Genomic DNA, 17788 nt, shown 5'->3' with positions numbered 1-17788 from the left:
CAGTGGCAGTGGAGCGATGAACGACATAATTATCTTAATTATCCACCAATAGAAAAAAGTGGGCGGGGCACATTGCCCGATAGAACCGATGGCCGTTGGGGCAGAAAGGTTCTCGAGTGGCGACCACGTATCGGAAGGCGCAGCGTGGGTAGAACCCCCACAGGTGGACTGACGACCTGGTAAAGGTCGCGGGAGTCCGCTGGATGCGGGTGGCGCAAGACCGGTCATTGTGGCCCTTTGGTCCAGCAGTGGACAGTCGCCATCAGATATATCGGAGCGGCCAAGGTGCTCACAAATATCGGAACACGCCTCTATTGTCAGGGCGTTAGAGCGCGTGTTCAGATATTGTGAACACCTTGGCCGCTCCGATATATCTGATGGCGACTGGACGTCCTCTGGCTGATATGATGATGATAAAAAAGTCCAACAGTAAAATCTCCCGTCCGCTTTGCGCAATAGGGAAGTCATATATTAGAGGGTTTTGATGCAGAATATTGAAATAAATGATTAGTATAAAATATACTAGAAATGCTTACGAATGAAAGCAAGTAGGTATACTCAAAGAGCATATAATCACTACGTTCTACTACTAAAGTATACCCTTTATATTAAGCATATATATTATTATACTATACATATATTATTATACTCTTTGTACTAAAGTTCTTCCTTCGTTCCTTCAAGATACCGAACTTGTTGACATAACAATGACGGTTGACATTTGATACCATAAGTACTCTTTGCCAGTGAAATGAATAAGTATGTGTAAGTATGTGTAGAGTTCTTTGGTGTAGAGCAAAGAGTAGTATAAATGACACTGGGCTATCAAATCCGCTGCAGACTTTTATTGGTCCGACTCTAGTTATTATAGTCTGTTCGGAAAGAGAAGAGTTGTGAAATGTATTGGGCTCCATACATTCCACGACTCTTCTCTTTCCGCACAGACTCTATATACCTGGTCTACCTCCAGGTGGCCTACCGCGGAACGCGAAAATCGAAATTTCGTTATCTGCCTCTCTATCGATCGAATATGCAAGAGTGATAGAGAGGCAGAAACCGAACTTTCGATTGTCGTGTTTCACGGTAGGCCATGTGATTGAGTTAGTGACGCCCTCTACGCAGAGTTTTGCGTAATATTCCCTATAGGGACGCCGGGGACGCGCATTCTCTTGTAAATTTGTAACAAGCTGATTCAATAAATAGTAAATAGGTACCTAACTACCTACATGGATTATTTTCGTCAAATTAGTTTTTGGAAATCTTTAAAAATGTCGGAACTGCAGTATGACAGATGACAGACGACAAAAGCGTCACTATCTTAGGCCCGCTGTAGTGGTCAAAATTATTAATTGATGTCATTGATTATAAAGATGTCACGAAAACATGGAAACTAAATTTTACAAAATCCCAAATTATTCCATTATATACCTACAGCATATAATGGAATAATCCATATATCCATAAATACCCCTTTCATAATACAGCAGCAAAACTCGACTCCACCATGTCACATTTTGCACAGAGATGTCTCCGCGCGCTCAATCTAAGGTCGGTATTATATAAACAACTATTGTATTCACATATTGCTTGCGACGTATATGAGAAATGTTATGAAAGTGAAGGAAGCGAAAGAGGTATGTCAGGGTCGTAGCAAGTGGAAATCCGTGTTCACTGCCTACCCCTCCGGGTAATAGGCGTGATTATATGTATGTATGTATGTATGCTTGCGACGTTGAAAGAGCACCACCAAGACAGAAAGGTTCTTCAGTGACTACGTACGGGAAAAAGCACGTGAGAAGGCCTTGAACATGGTGGACTGATCATCTGGTGAAGATCGCAGGGATCCACTTTACGAGGTCATTCCCTTTGCCAGGGATGTTTTGGGATTATACTGAGCAACTTTTACTATGGGACCAACCCCGATAACGCGAAAAAAAATTACCCTCCCATAGAAAATGGACCAGGACCAGAAAATGTATGAAACAGCCAATTTTTTTTCGCAATTTCGTGGTTGGTCCCATAGCAGGCGTGGCTCACTCCGCGATTTCGGCGCTTTGCTACAGGTAGCTAAAAGTATATCCGTCCCACACCAATTTTGGGGAAAGCCATAAGCCGCGCGTGGCGCTGTCGCCACCTAGCGGCCATAATATATCTGTGCTGATCGTAACAGACGCGTTTTGTTAGAGAGTGAGTCTTCTGTACCTAGTACTATTATTTATTCTGTGCCCATAGTAAAAGTTGCTCAGTATAATCTCAAACCCTCTCTGGCAACGAATTCCCGAATGCAGGTATATTTTAGCCACACTGTTGTAACGCATTCCTGTTGCCATTCAACCGCCCAGCCAGCCAAGCCACGTCATCGCCCCACTACCACCAGCCCCGCCATGCTGCCTAGCCGAGCCTCGGAGTGGGAGATGACAAGCCAGCCTATAAAAGCCAGCGCACCCTCATTTTGGGTGTTCATTCTGATTGATAAACTACTAAGTGGAAACTCTGTCCGATTAATCATAATTAATTATAAATAAAATAAATCACCGATCACAAAGTATTTGACTTCTCGCCGTCCCATTTCACCTGCTAATTTACATTCAGAAATTGGGATACGAGTACCTACAATTTAATGATGACGCGAGCGGCAACAAAAAAACGACCACGACCACCTGACTGGAACACTGAACACGTGGCCGCTTCCGCCAGTGACGAAGACATCGAAATTACGGACGCTACTTACGATCAAGATGAAGAAGACGGTACGTCTACGCCACCAGCAAGAAAAATTCTTAAAAGTCTTTTGACCCAAGAAGTGCATAAAGCCTTTGAAGCCTTGGAAGACGATATACCGGTGCTAGCACGTACAAAACACCATCGTGCTGCATCCCTGATCCCTGAATTCGACCCTGATAATGAGGACTGTACCGTTCAGACGTGGCTTAAGAAAATCGACCAATTAGGAGACATCCACGGTTGGAATGATAAAACAAAATCATTCCATCTCCAGGACAAGTTGCGTGGCCAAGCTCGTAAGTGGTATAATCGCCTTGAAGAGTACGATCATTCATGGGAAGACTGGAAGGAAATGATTCTTCGTGCTTTTCCGAAACATCGAGATTATTCGAATATACTAGAAGAAATGCTTAACAGGAAGAAAATGCCGAACGAAAGCATGACAAAGTACTACCAAGAAAAAATCGCCATGTGTCATCGGTGCAAGCTGTCCAACGCCGCTACAGTATCCTGCATCATCCGCGGCCTCCCGCCTACCCTGCAATCAAATGCGAGAGCATTCCAATGCGATCAGCCGACGGAGTTGTACGAGCGTTTCCTGTCTGCGTTGGACGACTACCGTGCGCCATTTCATGGCGCCGATGTAACTCGTGCCGGTTCTAAGGACGGTACACGTCAGTCTACTGAAAAGAAAGCGCCGGTAAATATTGAGGCAGATCCGTGCCCACGCTGTAAGAAAACCGGGCATTTGGTACGGAATTGCCCTTTACCTGACCAGCGCACCTGTTTCAAGTGTGGCGCAAAGGGGCACATTGCACCACGTTGCCCAGATAACCTAAAAACTCGAGACGAGACGACTCCAGCTGTAAAGGAAATCAAGATGATTCAAAAGCATAATAACATCTACAAGAAGACCGCTCAAATCAACGACGTCTACGTGAAGGCCTATTTGGACACCGGAAGCGAGGTCAACGTTCTCAATTCGGAAATCGCAGATCTGCTCAACTTAGAAGTGAAACCATCACAAGTCGCATTTAAAGGATTTTATGGCGACAGGGTGGAGAGCAAAGGTGAAGTCGAGTTTAAACTACAAATTGACAGCCTGGACGTAAATTGCCAAGCATATCTAACGGACGTCGAGATGACCGATATTGACTTAATAGTTGGCCAGCCTATTATTAATAAGGACGGCGTGACCCTGATAGTCAACAGAGGCGCAGCCACTTTAAGTATCACCGAACAAGATTTTATGGCAAACATGGATGTGGATAGCGAAACCCAGCGCTTCAAGGTTGTTACCGCGGGGAAGGAATGCTTGCCACCAGGAACATCCATCATCAAGGTTCGCATACTTGGGAACCGACCTGATAATGATGTGGTCACACCTGCGCGACACCACGACTTGCACGGAGTTACCTACTCGCTGCCCGCTACTCTTCTTCGCGGCGAAGCTGGCTACCTGAAAGTCGTCAACACTGGCAGCAAGGACGTGGAATGGAGCGAGGGCACCGTTCTGCTGCGTGCCGAGAGCTGCATGGAAGCCCAGGTTAGGTCAAAATTCCGATTTATTGCCATCTTCCTCAGCCCAAAATGTTTTATGCATCAGCTCAGCCGATTCAGCTAGTAAACAACATATTATAGGGGGTGTTAAAATAGTAGATTTGAAGATAGGTCCGTTAAATGAAACGCAGCATAAGGTTCTTGTCGATTTATTATCCGAGTACAGTGATTGTTTTGCCAACGACACGAAGAATTTAGGCTGTTCCAATTTAGTTCAAATGCAAATCAATTTGAAAAATGATAATCCTATTTACTATCGTCCTTATAGACTCTCTCTCAGTGAGCAAGCGGTCCTAAAGTCTAAAATAGCCGATTTATTAGGTGCAGGCATTATCAAAGAGTCAGAATCAAGCTACGCCTTTCCAGTTATCCTCGTTAAAAAGAAAAATGGCGATTATCGTCTCTGTGTCGATTATCGATCACTTAATGCCATTACTATACGCGATCGATATCCTTTGCCTAACATAGACGACCAGCTGTCTAGGTTGGCCGGTAAAAATTATTTCACTAGCTTGGATCTGGCTCAAGGATACCACCAAGTCAATATAAGGCCTGAGGATACACATAAGACAGGATTTATTACGCCTCAAGGACATTTTGAGTATACACGTGTCCCGTATGGTTTGGCCAATTCGCCGTCAGTTTTCATGCGCTTGATTAATAAGGTAGTAGAATCTGTAGGCGATCACGAAATTCTAGCTTTCCTAGACGATATATTGCTACCATCAATTGACGTTGAGTCCGGTATTGAACTACTAAAGAAAGTCTTGGTCCGTTTGAAAGCTGAAAACCTGAAATTAAATATGAGTAAATGTTCATTCCTGCAAAAAGAAGTTACCTATCTAGGTCACCAAATTTCTCCGAATAGCATACAACCTAGTGAATTAAAGCTGGCAGCCGTATCTCAATTCCCAGTCCCACGTAATGTGCACGAAATCAGGCAATTTATAGGCCTCTGTAGTTATTTTCGCAAATTCATATATAATTTTGCAACTATAGCTCGCCCGCTTACGACACTAACACAAAAAAACACTCCATGGGTTTGGGGCGAACAACAAGCACATAGTTTCGATGAACTTAAACGTAAGCTATGCGAAAAGCCCGTGCTAGCAATATACGATCCCTTACTGCAAACAGAGATACATACTGACGCGAGTAAGCTAGGCATCGCAGGTATATTATTACAGAAACAATCCGATGGCACCTTACGTCCCGTTATGTATTTTAGCCGCGTCACGAGTAGAGAAGAAAGTGTTTATCATAGCTATGAATTAGAAACATTGGCGGTAGTTGAATCGTTGCGCAGATTTCGTGTGTATGTATTCGGAAAAAGAGTGAAGATAGTCACAGATTGCACGGCTGTCACCGCCACGTTAACAAAACGCGACCTCATTCCCCGAATCGCGAGATGGTGGCTGTTGATACAGGACTTTGACATTGACATTGATTATAGACCGGGCGAGCGAATGAAGCATGTAGACGCACTTAGCCGAAATCCCGTGGATTTAAATTCTTTGATAACGAAAAGTAAATCGGAGTGTGTATCGGAACGTCCCTCGCCGGCCATAGATAGTGTCAATGTCAATCGCCTCGAAGTGACAGATTGGTTTCTTACGGTTCAACAACAAGACGAAAAACTTAAAACTGTGATCGACTTGATAAATAGTGGGTGTACGGACTTGGATATAGTAAATAACTATGCCTTAATTAATGATAGACTTTATCGTAAAACGCTCAACGGTAATCGGCTTATAGTTCCCAGTTTCGCGCGTTGGAAAATCCTACAGATGCATCACGATGACATCGGCCATGTAGGTCTGAAAAGATGTACAGAGTTAATCAAATCGGTGTACTGGTTTCCTAAAATGTCGCGGTTTATTAGGAAATACGTCTCGAGCTGTCTTCACTGTGCATATGGCAAGGGTGATTACGGAAAGAAAGCAGGTAAATTACATCCTATACCTAAACCCTCGGAGCCCATGAAAATGATACACATAGACCACCTGGGACCCTTTTGCAAAACAAAAAAAGGGTACCAGTATATGTTAGTAGTGACAGATTCCTTCTCCAAGTTTGTTATTGCGGAACCTACGCGCACTGTTAACTCTGTCGAAACTATACGCGTGCTTAGGAAGATATTCAGCTTGTTCGACGTTCCTGAACGGATCGTATCCGATCATGGGAAAGCTTTTACCAGTAGGTATTTTAAAAAATTTTCACTTGAAAAACAGTTTCGTCATACGCTGTGTACCATTGCTTGCCCAAGGGCGAACGGCCAAGTGGAAAGGTCAAACCGTACGATTCTTGACGCGTTAAGGGCTACTGACCCTAGTAGTGCTAGCAACAATTGGGCTAATAGTTTACCTAACATAATTTGGGGTATTAATAACACTCTGAATGCCTCCACTGGATACAAACCATTTGATTTAATGTTTGCTAGGGTCAGTAGGTCTGTGTGTGATCTTGCGGTTCCGGGTCAGGTTCAGGAACCCATACAAACTAGGCGTGAAAAGGCAGTAGCTCGAAACAAGGTTGCTAGTGCTAGGATGAAACGACAATATGACAAAAAGCGTAAAAACAGTGTTCTATATAAAAAGGGAGACCTAGTTCTCTGGAACCAGGCCCCTGTAAGTAGTGCTAGCAAGGTAAATTCCAAATTAGATGATTTATACTCCGGTCCTTATATAGTGGTTAAAGTGTTAGGTAAGGACAGGTACAAAGTTAGGAGTATAAAAGGGGTAAGAGGGTACAAAAAGTTCATGGGACTTGTCTCTGCAGATGCCATAAGACCATACAAAAGTGTAGCATGTATGTCAGATAGTGAGAGTAGTACTGATGAGCAATTAGAAACTGAGGACCTTATTGATCTCTTGGAAAGTTAGAATTTTAATGATGCATGTGTCTATTTATTCGATTATTAATGGTGTATTCTCTCCCCATTGCGGGAGCAATTGTTTCAGGACGGCCGAGTGTAACGCATTCCTGTTGCCATTCAACCGCCCAGCCAGCCAAGCCACGTCATCGCCCCACTACCACCAGCCCCGCCATGCTGCCTAGCCGAGCCTCGGAGTGGGAGATGACAAGCCAGCCTATAAAAGCCAGCGCACCCTCATTTTGGGTGTTCATTCTGATTGATAAACTACTAAGTGGAAACTCTGTCCGATTAATCATAATTAATTATAAATAAAATAAATCACCGATCACAAAGTATTTGACTTCTCGCCGTCCCATTTCACCTGCTAATTTACACTGTATAAAACTAGTTTTTAGTAAAATGTAAATTAGCAGGTGAAATGGGACGGCGAGAAGTCAAATACTTTGTGATCGGTGATTTATTTTATTTATAATTAATTATGATTAATCGGACAGAGTTTCCACTTAGTAGTTTATCAATCAGAATGAACACCCAAAATGAGGGTGCGCTGGCTTTTATAGGCTGGCTTGTCATCTCCCACTCCGAGGCTCGGCTAGGCAGCATGGCGGGGCTGGTGGTAGTGGGGCGATGACGTGGCTTGGCTGGCTGGGCGGTTGAATGGCAACAGGAATGCGTTACACTCGGCCGTCCTGAAACAATTGCTCCCGCAATGGGGAGAGAATACACCATTAATAATCGAATAAATAGACACATGCATCATTAAAATTCTAACTTTCCAAGAGATCAATAAGGTCCTCAGTTTCTAATTGCTCATCAGTACTACTCTCACTATCTGACATACATGCTACACTTTTGTATGGTCTTATGGCATCTGCAGAGACAAGTCCCATGAACTTTTTGTACCCTCTTACCCCTTTTATACTCCTAACTTTGTACCTGTCCTTACCTAACACTTTAACCACTATATAAGGACCGGAGTATAAATCATCTAATTTGGAATTTACCTTGCTAGCACTACTTACAGGGGCCTGGTTCCAGAGAACTAGGTCTCCCTTTTTATATAGAACACTGTTTTTACGCTTTTTGTCATATTGTCGTTTCATCCTAGCACTAGCAACCTTGTTTCGAGCTACTGCCTTTTCACGCCTAGTTTGTATGGGTTCCTGAACCTGACCCGGAACCGCAAGATCACACACAGACCTACTGACCCTAGCAAACATTAAATCAAATGGTTTGTATCCAGTGGAGGCATTCAGAGTGTTATTAATACCCCAAATTATGTTAGGTAAACTATTAGCCCAATTGTTGCTAGCACTACTAGGGTCAGTAGCCCTTAACGCGTCAAGAATCGTACGGTTTGACCTTTCCACTTGGCCGTTCGCCCTTGGGCAAGCAATGGTACACAGCGTATGACGAAACTGTTTTTCAAGTGAAAATTTTTTAAAATACCTACTGGTAAAAGCTTTCCCATGATCGGATACGATCCGTTCAGGAACGTCGAACAAGCTGAATATCTTCCTAAGCACGCGTATAGTTTCGACAGAGTTAACAGTGCGCGTAGGTTCCGCAATAACAAACTTGGAGAAGGAATCTGTCACTACTAACATATACTGGTACCCTTTTTTTGTTTTGCAAAAGGGTCCCAGGTGGTCTATGTGTATCATTTTCATGGGCTCCGAGGGTTTAGGTATAGGATGTAATTTACCTGCTTTCTTTCCGTAATCACCCTTGCCATATGCACAGTGAAGACAGCTCGAGACGTATTTCCTAATAAACCGCGACATTTTAGGAAACCAGTACACCGATTTGATTAACTCTGTACATCTTTTCAGACCTACATGGCCGATGTCATCGTGATGCATCTGTAGGATTTTCCAACGCGCGAAACTGGGAACTATAAGCCGATTACCGTTGAGCGTTTTACGATAAAGTCTATCATTAATTAAGGCATAGTTATTTACTATATCCAAGTCCGTACACCCACTATTTATCAAGTCGATCACAGTTTTAAGTTTTTCGTCTTGTTGTTGAACCGTAAGAAACCAATCTGTCACTTCGAGGCGATTGACATTGACACTATCTATGGCCGGCGAGGGACGTTCCGATACACACTCCGATTTACTTTTCGTTATCAAAGAATTTAAATCCACGGGATTTCGGCTAAGTGCGTCTACATGCTTCATTCGCTCGCCCGGTCTATAATCAATGTCAATGTCAAAGTCCTGTATCAACAGCCACCATCTCGCGATTCGGGGAATGAGGTCGCGTTTTGTTAACGTGGCGGTGACAGCCGTGCAATCTGTGACTATCTTCACTCTTTTTCCGAATACATACACACGAAATCTGCGCAACGATTCAACTACCGCCAATGTTTCTAATTCATAGCTATGATAAACACTTTCTTCTCTACTCGTGACGCGGCTAAAATACATAACGGGACGTAAGGTGCCATCGGATTGTTTCTGTAATAATATACCTGCGATGCCTAGCTTACTCGCGTCAGTATGTATCTCTGTTTGCAGTAAGGGATCGTATATTGCTAGCACGGGCTTTTCGCATAGCTTACGTTTAAGTTCATCGAAACTATGTGCTTGTTGTTCGCCCCAAACCCATGGAGTGTTTTTTTGTGTTAGTGTCGTAAGCGGGCGAGCTATAGTTGCAAAATTATATATGAATTTGCGAAAATAACTACAGAGGCCTATAAATTGCCTGATTTCGTGCACATTACGTGGGACTGGGAATTGAGATACGGCTGCCAGCTTTAATTCACTAGGTTGTATGCTATTCGGAGAAATTTGGTGACCTAGATAGGTAACTTCTTTTTGCAGGAATGAACATTTACTCATATTTAATTTCAGGTTTTCAGCTTTCAAACGGACCAAGACTTTCTTTAGTAGTTCAATACCGGACTCAACGTCAATTGATGGTAGCAATATATCGTCTAGGAAAGCTAGAATTTCGTGATCGCCTACAGATTCTACTACCTTATTAATCAAGCGCATGAAAACTGACGGCGAATTGGCCAAACCATACGGGACACGTGTATACTCAAAATGTCCTTGAGGCGTAATAAATCCTGTCTTATGTGTATCCTCAGGCCTTATATTGACTTGGTGGTATCCTTGAGCCAGATCCAAGCTAGTGAAATAATTTTTACCGGCCAACCTAGACAGCTGGTCGTCTATGTTAGGCAAAGGATATCGATCGCGTATAGTAATGGCATTAAGTGATCGATAATCGACACAGAGACGATAATCGCCATTTTTCTTTTTAACGAGGATAACTGGAAAGGCGTAGCTTGATTCTGACTCTTTGATAATGCCTGCACCTAATAAATCGGCTATTTTAGACTTTAGGACCGCTTGCTCACTGAGAGAGAGTCTATAAGGACGATAGTAAATAGGATTATCATTTTTCAAATTGATTTGCATTTGAACTAAATTGGAACAGCCTAAATTCTTCGTGTCGTTGGCAAAACAATCACTGTACTCGGATAATAAATCGACAAGAACCTTATGCTGCGTTTCATTTAACGGACCTATCTTCAAATCTACTATTTTAACACCCCCTATAATATGTTGTTTACTAGCTGAATCGGCTGAGCTGATGCATAAAACATTTTGGGCTGAGGAAGATGGCAATAAATCGGAATTTTGACTAACCTGGGCTTCCATGCAGCTCTCGGCACGCAGCAGAACGGTGCCCTCGCTCCATTCCACGTCCTTGCTGCCAGTGTTGACGACTTTCAGGTAGCCAGCTTCGCCGCGAAGAAGAGTAGCGGGCAGCGAGTAGGTAACTCCGTGCAAGTCGTGGTGTCGCGCAGGTGTGACCACATCATTATCAGGTCGGTTCCCAAGTATGCGAACCTTGATGATGGATGTTCCTGGTGGCAAGCATTCCTTCCCCGCGGTAACAACCTTGAAGCGCTGGGTTTCGCTATCCACATCCATGTTTGCCATAAAATCTTGTTCGGTGATACTTAAAGTGGCTGCGCCTCTGTTGACTATCAGGGTCACGCCGTCCTTATTAATAATAGGCTGGCCAACTATTAAGTCAATATCGGTCATCTCGACGTCCGTTAGATATGCTTGGCAATTTACGTCCAGGCTGTCAATTTGTAGTTTAAACTCGACTTCACCTTTGCTCTCCACCCTGTCGCCATAAAATCCTTTAAATGCGACTTGTGATGGTTTCACTTCTAAGTTGAGCAGATCTGCGATTTCCGAATTGAGAACGTTGACCTCGCTTCCGGTGTCCAAATAGGCCTTCACGTAGACGTCGTTGATTTGAGCGGTCTTCTTGTAGATGTTATTATGCTTTTGAATCATCTTGATTTCCTTTACAGCTGGAGTCGTCTCGTCTCGAGTTTTTAGGTTATCTGGGCAACGTGGTGCAATGTGCCCCTTTGCGCCACACTTGAAACAGGTGCGCTGGTCAGGTAAAGGGCAATTCCGTACCAAATGCCCGGTTTTCTTACAGCGTGGGCACGGATCTGCCTCAATATTTACCGGCGCTTTCTTTTCAGTAGACTGACGTGTACCGTCCTTAGAACCGGCACGAGTTACATCGGCGCCATGAAATGGCGCACGGTAGTCGTCCAACGCAGACAGGAAACGCTCGTACAACTCCGTCGGCTGATCGCATTGGAATGCTCTCGCATTTGATTGCAGGGTAGGCGGGAGGCCGCGGATGATGCAGGATACTGTAGCGGCGTTGGACAGCTTGCACCGATGACACATGGCGATTTTTTCTTGGTAGTACTTTGTCATGCTTTCGTTCGGCATTTTCTTCCTGTTAAGCATTTCTTCTAGTATATTCGAATAATCTCGATGTTTCGGAAAAGCACGAAGAATCATTTCCTTCCAGTCTTCCCATGAATGATCGTACTCTTCAAGGCGATTATACCACTTACGAGCTTGGCCACGCAACTTGTCCTGGAGATGGAATGATTTTGTTTTATCATTCCAACCGTGGATGTCTCCTAATTGGTCGATTTTCTTAAGCCACGTCTGAACGGTACAGTCCTCATTATCAGGGTCGAATTCAGGGATCAGGGATGCAGCACGATGGTGTTTTGTACGTGCTAGCACCGGTATATCGTCTTCCAAGGCTTCAAAGGCTTTATGCACTTCTTGGGTCAAAAGACTTTTAAGAATTTTTCTTGCTGGTGGCGTAGACGTACCGTCTTCTTCATCTTGATCGTAAGTAGCGTCCGTAATTTCGATGTCTTCGTCACTGGCGGAAGCGGCCACGTGTTCAGTGTTCCAGTCAGGTGGTCGTGGTCGTTTTTTTGTTGCCGCTCGCGTCATCATTAAATTGTAGGTACTCGTATCCCAATTTCTGAATGTAAATTAGCAGGTGAAATGGGACGGCGAGAAGTCAAATACTTTGTGATCGGTGATTTATTTTATTTATAATTAATTATGATTAATCGGACAGAGTTTCCACTTAGTAGTTTATCAATCAGAATGAACACCCAAAATGAGGGTGCGCTGGCTTTTATAGGCTGGCTTGTCATCTCCCACTCCGAGGCTCGGCTAGGCAGCATGGCGGGGCTGGTGGTAGTGGGGCGATGACGTGGCTTGGCTGGCTGGGCGGTTGAATGGCAACAGGAATGCGTTACAAAAATAATGTCATATCATAGGTATACTTACTAAGAAAAAGTGACCATAGCCTCAAGCCTCCAGTGCCTAAGGCTGGAATCGAACCAGCGTCCTCTGCTATCGCGACAGGAGCCTGACCCTACCCTGAAACGCTGTTTTAGTCCCAAAACACAGCTGACCTTATACAACCTTAGACCTTATAAAAGAGACCTATAGTTTCTTTTGTAAGCCCCCCATCCAATACCGTCTTTACCATAAGGGCACACGGGGCCCGTGCCCAGGGCCCCCATCCTCAGGGGGCCCCGAAGGACAGTAACAGTATATTTGATTACCCATAATAAATAGATCATAGTAGAAAAATGTTAGTTTAATTAGCTTTCTTTACTTTCCAAAAGGGCCCCATCAAATTCTTATGTGCCCAGGGGCCCAGCATAGTTTAAGACGACCCTGCGCCCATCATGGACTTAATTCAAACTTAGCCAATATAAAGTATTGACGACATCATATTGTTTCTACTAGCGCTATCAAAAACGTGAAAACCGTCAGACAAGTACACCGCCGCGCAGTCAGCCAAGCAAGACTAGTCAGCCCCCAAGCAACCATCAGCGAGCAGCCACCATCGCGAGACTTCTGGTTGCTGCTGACCGCGGTATTTGCTGCTTCACTGGATGAAGAGGATGAAACCCCGCCATCGTTTGCGACCACTTTGCAGTCAGTGTGAGAGAATACTAGTTTTTTAACCTTTATTTATACCTAAAAAAAGACAACCTTTCGTATGTGTGTGTCAAAAATCGTGGGTACCTTGGTCGTGCTGTAGCACAGACCACTCATTGTCTGTGTGCTGTAGAGAGCAGAAAAAATCATTCTCGAGAATAACGCAAAATGATGACTACCTAATAATTTGGTCAGGGTACTTACATACAGAGTCGAGAGGTTGAGCTAATAGGGGAGACCGGCTTTCGACGAGTTTCAGCGCCTTCTATGCGATGGATGGGTACCTTCCTTCCGTGCGAAAATAATTCATTGTATCGCCTCGAATTAAATCTCCGCCGTTTTTCCAAAAAAAAAAAACCTTGTAAACCTTTTAGGTTGTGGATTAAATTAAAGCGTACCGTAAAATGGGGTGAGTAGGGTTCGCGGGCAGAGTTGGGTTATGAATGGGGAGAGAAGTGATGAAAGGGGGGTGAGATGGAATTTTAAGGCTACTGCTACAAAAATAATGTATTCCAATTTAAAATCGAGCTATAGTAATACTCATAATAAAAAAAAACGATCCAACAATCTTCCAAAATCACCTTTGTATGAAAACCCAACTCACCCCAAATACGAGGGACTACGGGGTGAGGTGGGATTTCCTGTTTATCGTCAAAGTTATGAAATGGAACTACCCTAAATAAAATAAAAACTAAATAAAATACAAACGTCCGGAACACTTATTATATACACCATTCAGTTTGCATATGTAAAAATAAAATGTCATCGAGGTTTGAATGTCAGTTTTGCGCCTACTCACCCCATTTTACGGTAAGTAAAATTATAGGTTGTGCTTGTAGATGGAATGATTAATTCTGGAATTAAGTTTATTACCTCAGTAAGCTATGGAAACAGTGTTCCTTAAGAAAAGCCTTCTAGATTCTATTGATATGGAATCTAGAAATAAGTCATCTATAATTAGCTTTCACCGGTATTTGTTTAGCCTTAAAATCCTTAACTTTTGGAAACAAAGCTGCCTAACCCAAGGTTTTGTACTCCAGAAACGTGCGACCCATTCAGAAAGTGTCAGAATTAGAAGCGTTGCTAGACGACGCCGGCGACAAGTTGGTGGTCATCTTCTGCATGGTCCGCTGGTGTCCGTTCTGCAGGAGGATTGCTCCTGTAGTTGAGGAAATTGCTGCTAAGGGAACGCAGAACATAGTCATGCTCAAGGTTTGAAGTGTTTTAAAGCCGTCACAGACGGGCGTACAGGACCGCGACCTTGGTCCGGTCAAAAAATCTCTTTCTCGCTCTCAATTATAGCTGCGTCCTTAACGGACGTATGGCGGACCAGCTTACACACGATCGAACAGGCCTCGGAGCGGACCAAAGTCGTGGCGTAGTACACCCGTCTGTAACGGCTTTTTAGTTGATTTTCAAATGGTCTACTTTATACTATAGCGTATAGTACAAAGTAGAGTAGACCATTGATGACGTATTTGAAACAGTCGAAAAATAACGTATTAGTTGTGATGGTATTTACCATCGTGTTCGTTGCAGGAACAAATACCTACATCGCTAAGCGGGATTCGTAGCTGCAACCTTCTGTTCATAAGATTAATATTTCTCTTGTTACGCCTAAGGAATGCTAACAGACTCCATTCTCAAGTTTTTCGCTTGCTCAGATCCACCTCAGATCTCAAAAATAAATAATCTTGACAGAGGTAACATAAACAAACATACCTCCCTTAGGTATTAAAGAAAACTATATAATAATATGCAAGCCATAGTCAGCGTCGTATAGAGTTAGACCAAGAAAAGTCTGCAGCGAATTTGATAGCCCACGCTTTGCAAGTGTTATTTATACGTCATAATTTTATAGAAATTTGACGGTTAAAATAACACTTGCACTGCGTGGGCTATCAAATTAGCTGCAGACTTTTCTTGGTCTAACTCTAGTAGGTAGCATCCAAAGTATTCAAATAGTTCGGTACGCCATACAAATAATATAGTGTACCGAACTATTTGAATACTTTGGATGCTACCTAATATATGACGCTGACTGTACCACATGAACCCTGAATAGCAAATACAATATCAACTATCAAAAAATAAGGGACGAACTTTTTTTAGCTCGATATGGATGACCAAGAAGCGGAATCAACGAAAATCATGGCTCGCTACAACGCCTACCACGTGCAACAGAACCGCTACGCCGTCGGTCTGCCGACCTTCGTGTTAATCAGAGACGGGGAAAAGTTGGAGCACTTCAGCAGCGCCGATGAAGGGAGACTGAGAGGCGCCCTCAGGAAATATACTGCATAATGAAGCAATCTCATACGTACCTGGGATAACTCGGGGCATCAATACGAAAGTGATGTAGCAAAATATTTTATTGACAAAAAAATATATCGATGTTACTGTCAACATCTAAATGTTATTCGACATAAATAAATATTGCTTATTTTCTCCTCACTTTAAAAAAAAATATACGTGTATTTATAATATGTTTATTTTAAAATAGTTTTCATAATAAACAATAATTTTTTTTTCCATATTCGTCGGTATGAATGATTGCCGTCTATATGAAAATATCCACTTTAAACTGCTATAATAATCGAACCTTTTTATAGTAGGTACCTAATCGAGAATGTTCAATGAGCACATGTATTAATTTAATTATATCGACATCTTTTTTTATCAAATCCCAACTTGCCCCGAGTTATCCCAAGTATGCTCATAGATAAACAAATAACAAACGCTTGACAAGTAATAAATCACATTTCAAATCAATTAGCAGTATTTTTTTCTACTCTAAAGCGCGCACTACGATTTGTCATGCGATAATTTTGTCGCAGGAATCGTATGTGTTCATATGTCCGTGCGCGCATATACGACAAAAATATGTATTACATCGCGATTTTAAAATCGTGTCGCGAAAAAAATCGTAGTGCGCATTTGGCCTAAAAATAAGCCATTCACAAAATGTTTCACTTAGTAACCGCACATAACACTATTGAACTAATTCAGTCTGATAGAGCAAACGTTACTTTTTAAACATGATCGACTGAGAGAGACTGTTGCATTATCCTGACATTAAATAAAAAATAAATAAAAATAAAATCCTGACATTATCATGCGATAACTGCTTTTATCATTCGCCGCCCTACTAAAACCACTGGATATTTCAGACTAATTTTGACCCTTGATTTAATTTGATATGTGCGTTGCATAGTATGTAGTACCAAAGACATATGTAACTTCGTATAAGACGAATAAAGTCTAAGGAAAAAACGTGCCTCGGAATTCAAGTAAAAGTCATTCTCGAATAGATGCCGCACACACCTTTAGCCTATCCTCGGCTAGATGGCGTGACGACACCGTTTCATATTTAACAATTTTAACACATAGATATCAGTGAATGAACATGGATCAAAATGATATAAACATAATAAAATCATTTATCCATATATATACATTTTTTTATAACTTTATACGTTTTCATTTTGAGTTTTAGTCGTGTGTCGATAGATGGCAGTAAATTTACAGTGACTACAAAATTTACAATGACAGGACCCCTCTATACTATCTATTCTTTTTGGTAGTACAGATGTGCATAATTGTTTTCCACCGTATTCTCGGAAACGTTCGTATTCGTCATGCTACTTCAGTCAACCTCAGTACTTTTTGTATCGAAACTGACTGAAATAGCAAGGCAAGAAGATTCGTGAAAATACGATGGAAAATAATGATGCACTACATTTGTATACAATACTGTTTAAACGCGCAGTGCTTTGATATTTTTGCAGATTAAAAAAACACCATTTCGTTCAAATGTTTCTTTATTATTTACATAAAATAATTAAGTATTGAGATAATTTCATGTAATTGCAATATAATATTAGTTAATAATTTAGATTTACATACAAATTATAACATATCGGTATGTTGTTAAATACAAGGAAGATATCGCGTTGGCTAATCATAAAACTCGGCTATTATTTCAATTTGTGTACAGTCAACACCAAAAACATATTAATACTCCAAATTAACCTCTGAAGGCAGCCAAATAAAAGGTCCAAAATTTGCTACTCCAATTTCAACCTTTAGTGTTGGAGTTGATTTTGTTTTGTTTGTTGTTAAGTGATGTCTAGGACCGTGAGCCCATGTCACTATTCGCCTAAAAATACGTGCAAAAAACCGTACTTTTGTTTGCAATTAGTATACATATCTTTGATGTTAACCATACATGATATATTTCTGCTGCGCTATGCATATTTGTCGTATCTGTATGTGATAACTCATACAATTGTGGACCTTATTGTATGAGAAC

At 42.2% G+C, this 17788-nt stretch overlaps 1 protein-coding gene across 2 annotated transcripts; it reads left to right on the top strand.

The window, feature by feature from the left end:
* Positions 1-1302: 1302 nt before the first annotated feature.
* On the top strand, positions 1303-16205 carry LOC134801980 (thioredoxin-2-like). Of its 2 annotated transcripts, none has more exons than XM_063774602.1 (4): positions 1303-1548; positions 13282-13473; positions 14517-14688; positions 15589-16205. In XM_063774602.1, exons 1-4 carry the CDS (start codon positions 1505-1507, stop codon positions 15778-15780), a joined length of 600 nt encoding a protein of 199 aa, XP_063630672.1. In that variant the 5' UTR covers positions 1303-1504; the 3' UTR covers positions 15781-16205. The 2 variants fall into 2 exon arrangements, with proteins under 2 accessions (XP_063630672.1, XP_063630671.1); XM_063774601.1 differs by having other exon boundaries at positions 1304-1548; positions 13282-13479; positions 15589-16204.
* The last annotated feature ends 1583 nt before the right edge of the window (positions 16206-17788 follow it).

This window comes from Cydia splendana, chromosome 23, assembly GCF_910591565.1.
Source record: "Cydia splendana chromosome 23, ilCydSple1.2, whole genome shotgun sequence".
Taxonomy (NCBI): Eukaryota; Metazoa; Arthropoda; class Insecta; order Lepidoptera; family Tortricidae; genus Cydia; species Cydia splendana.
The sequence above is the reverse complement of the archived record's forward strand: the minus strand, read 5'-3'. Positions and strand labels throughout refer to the sequence as shown.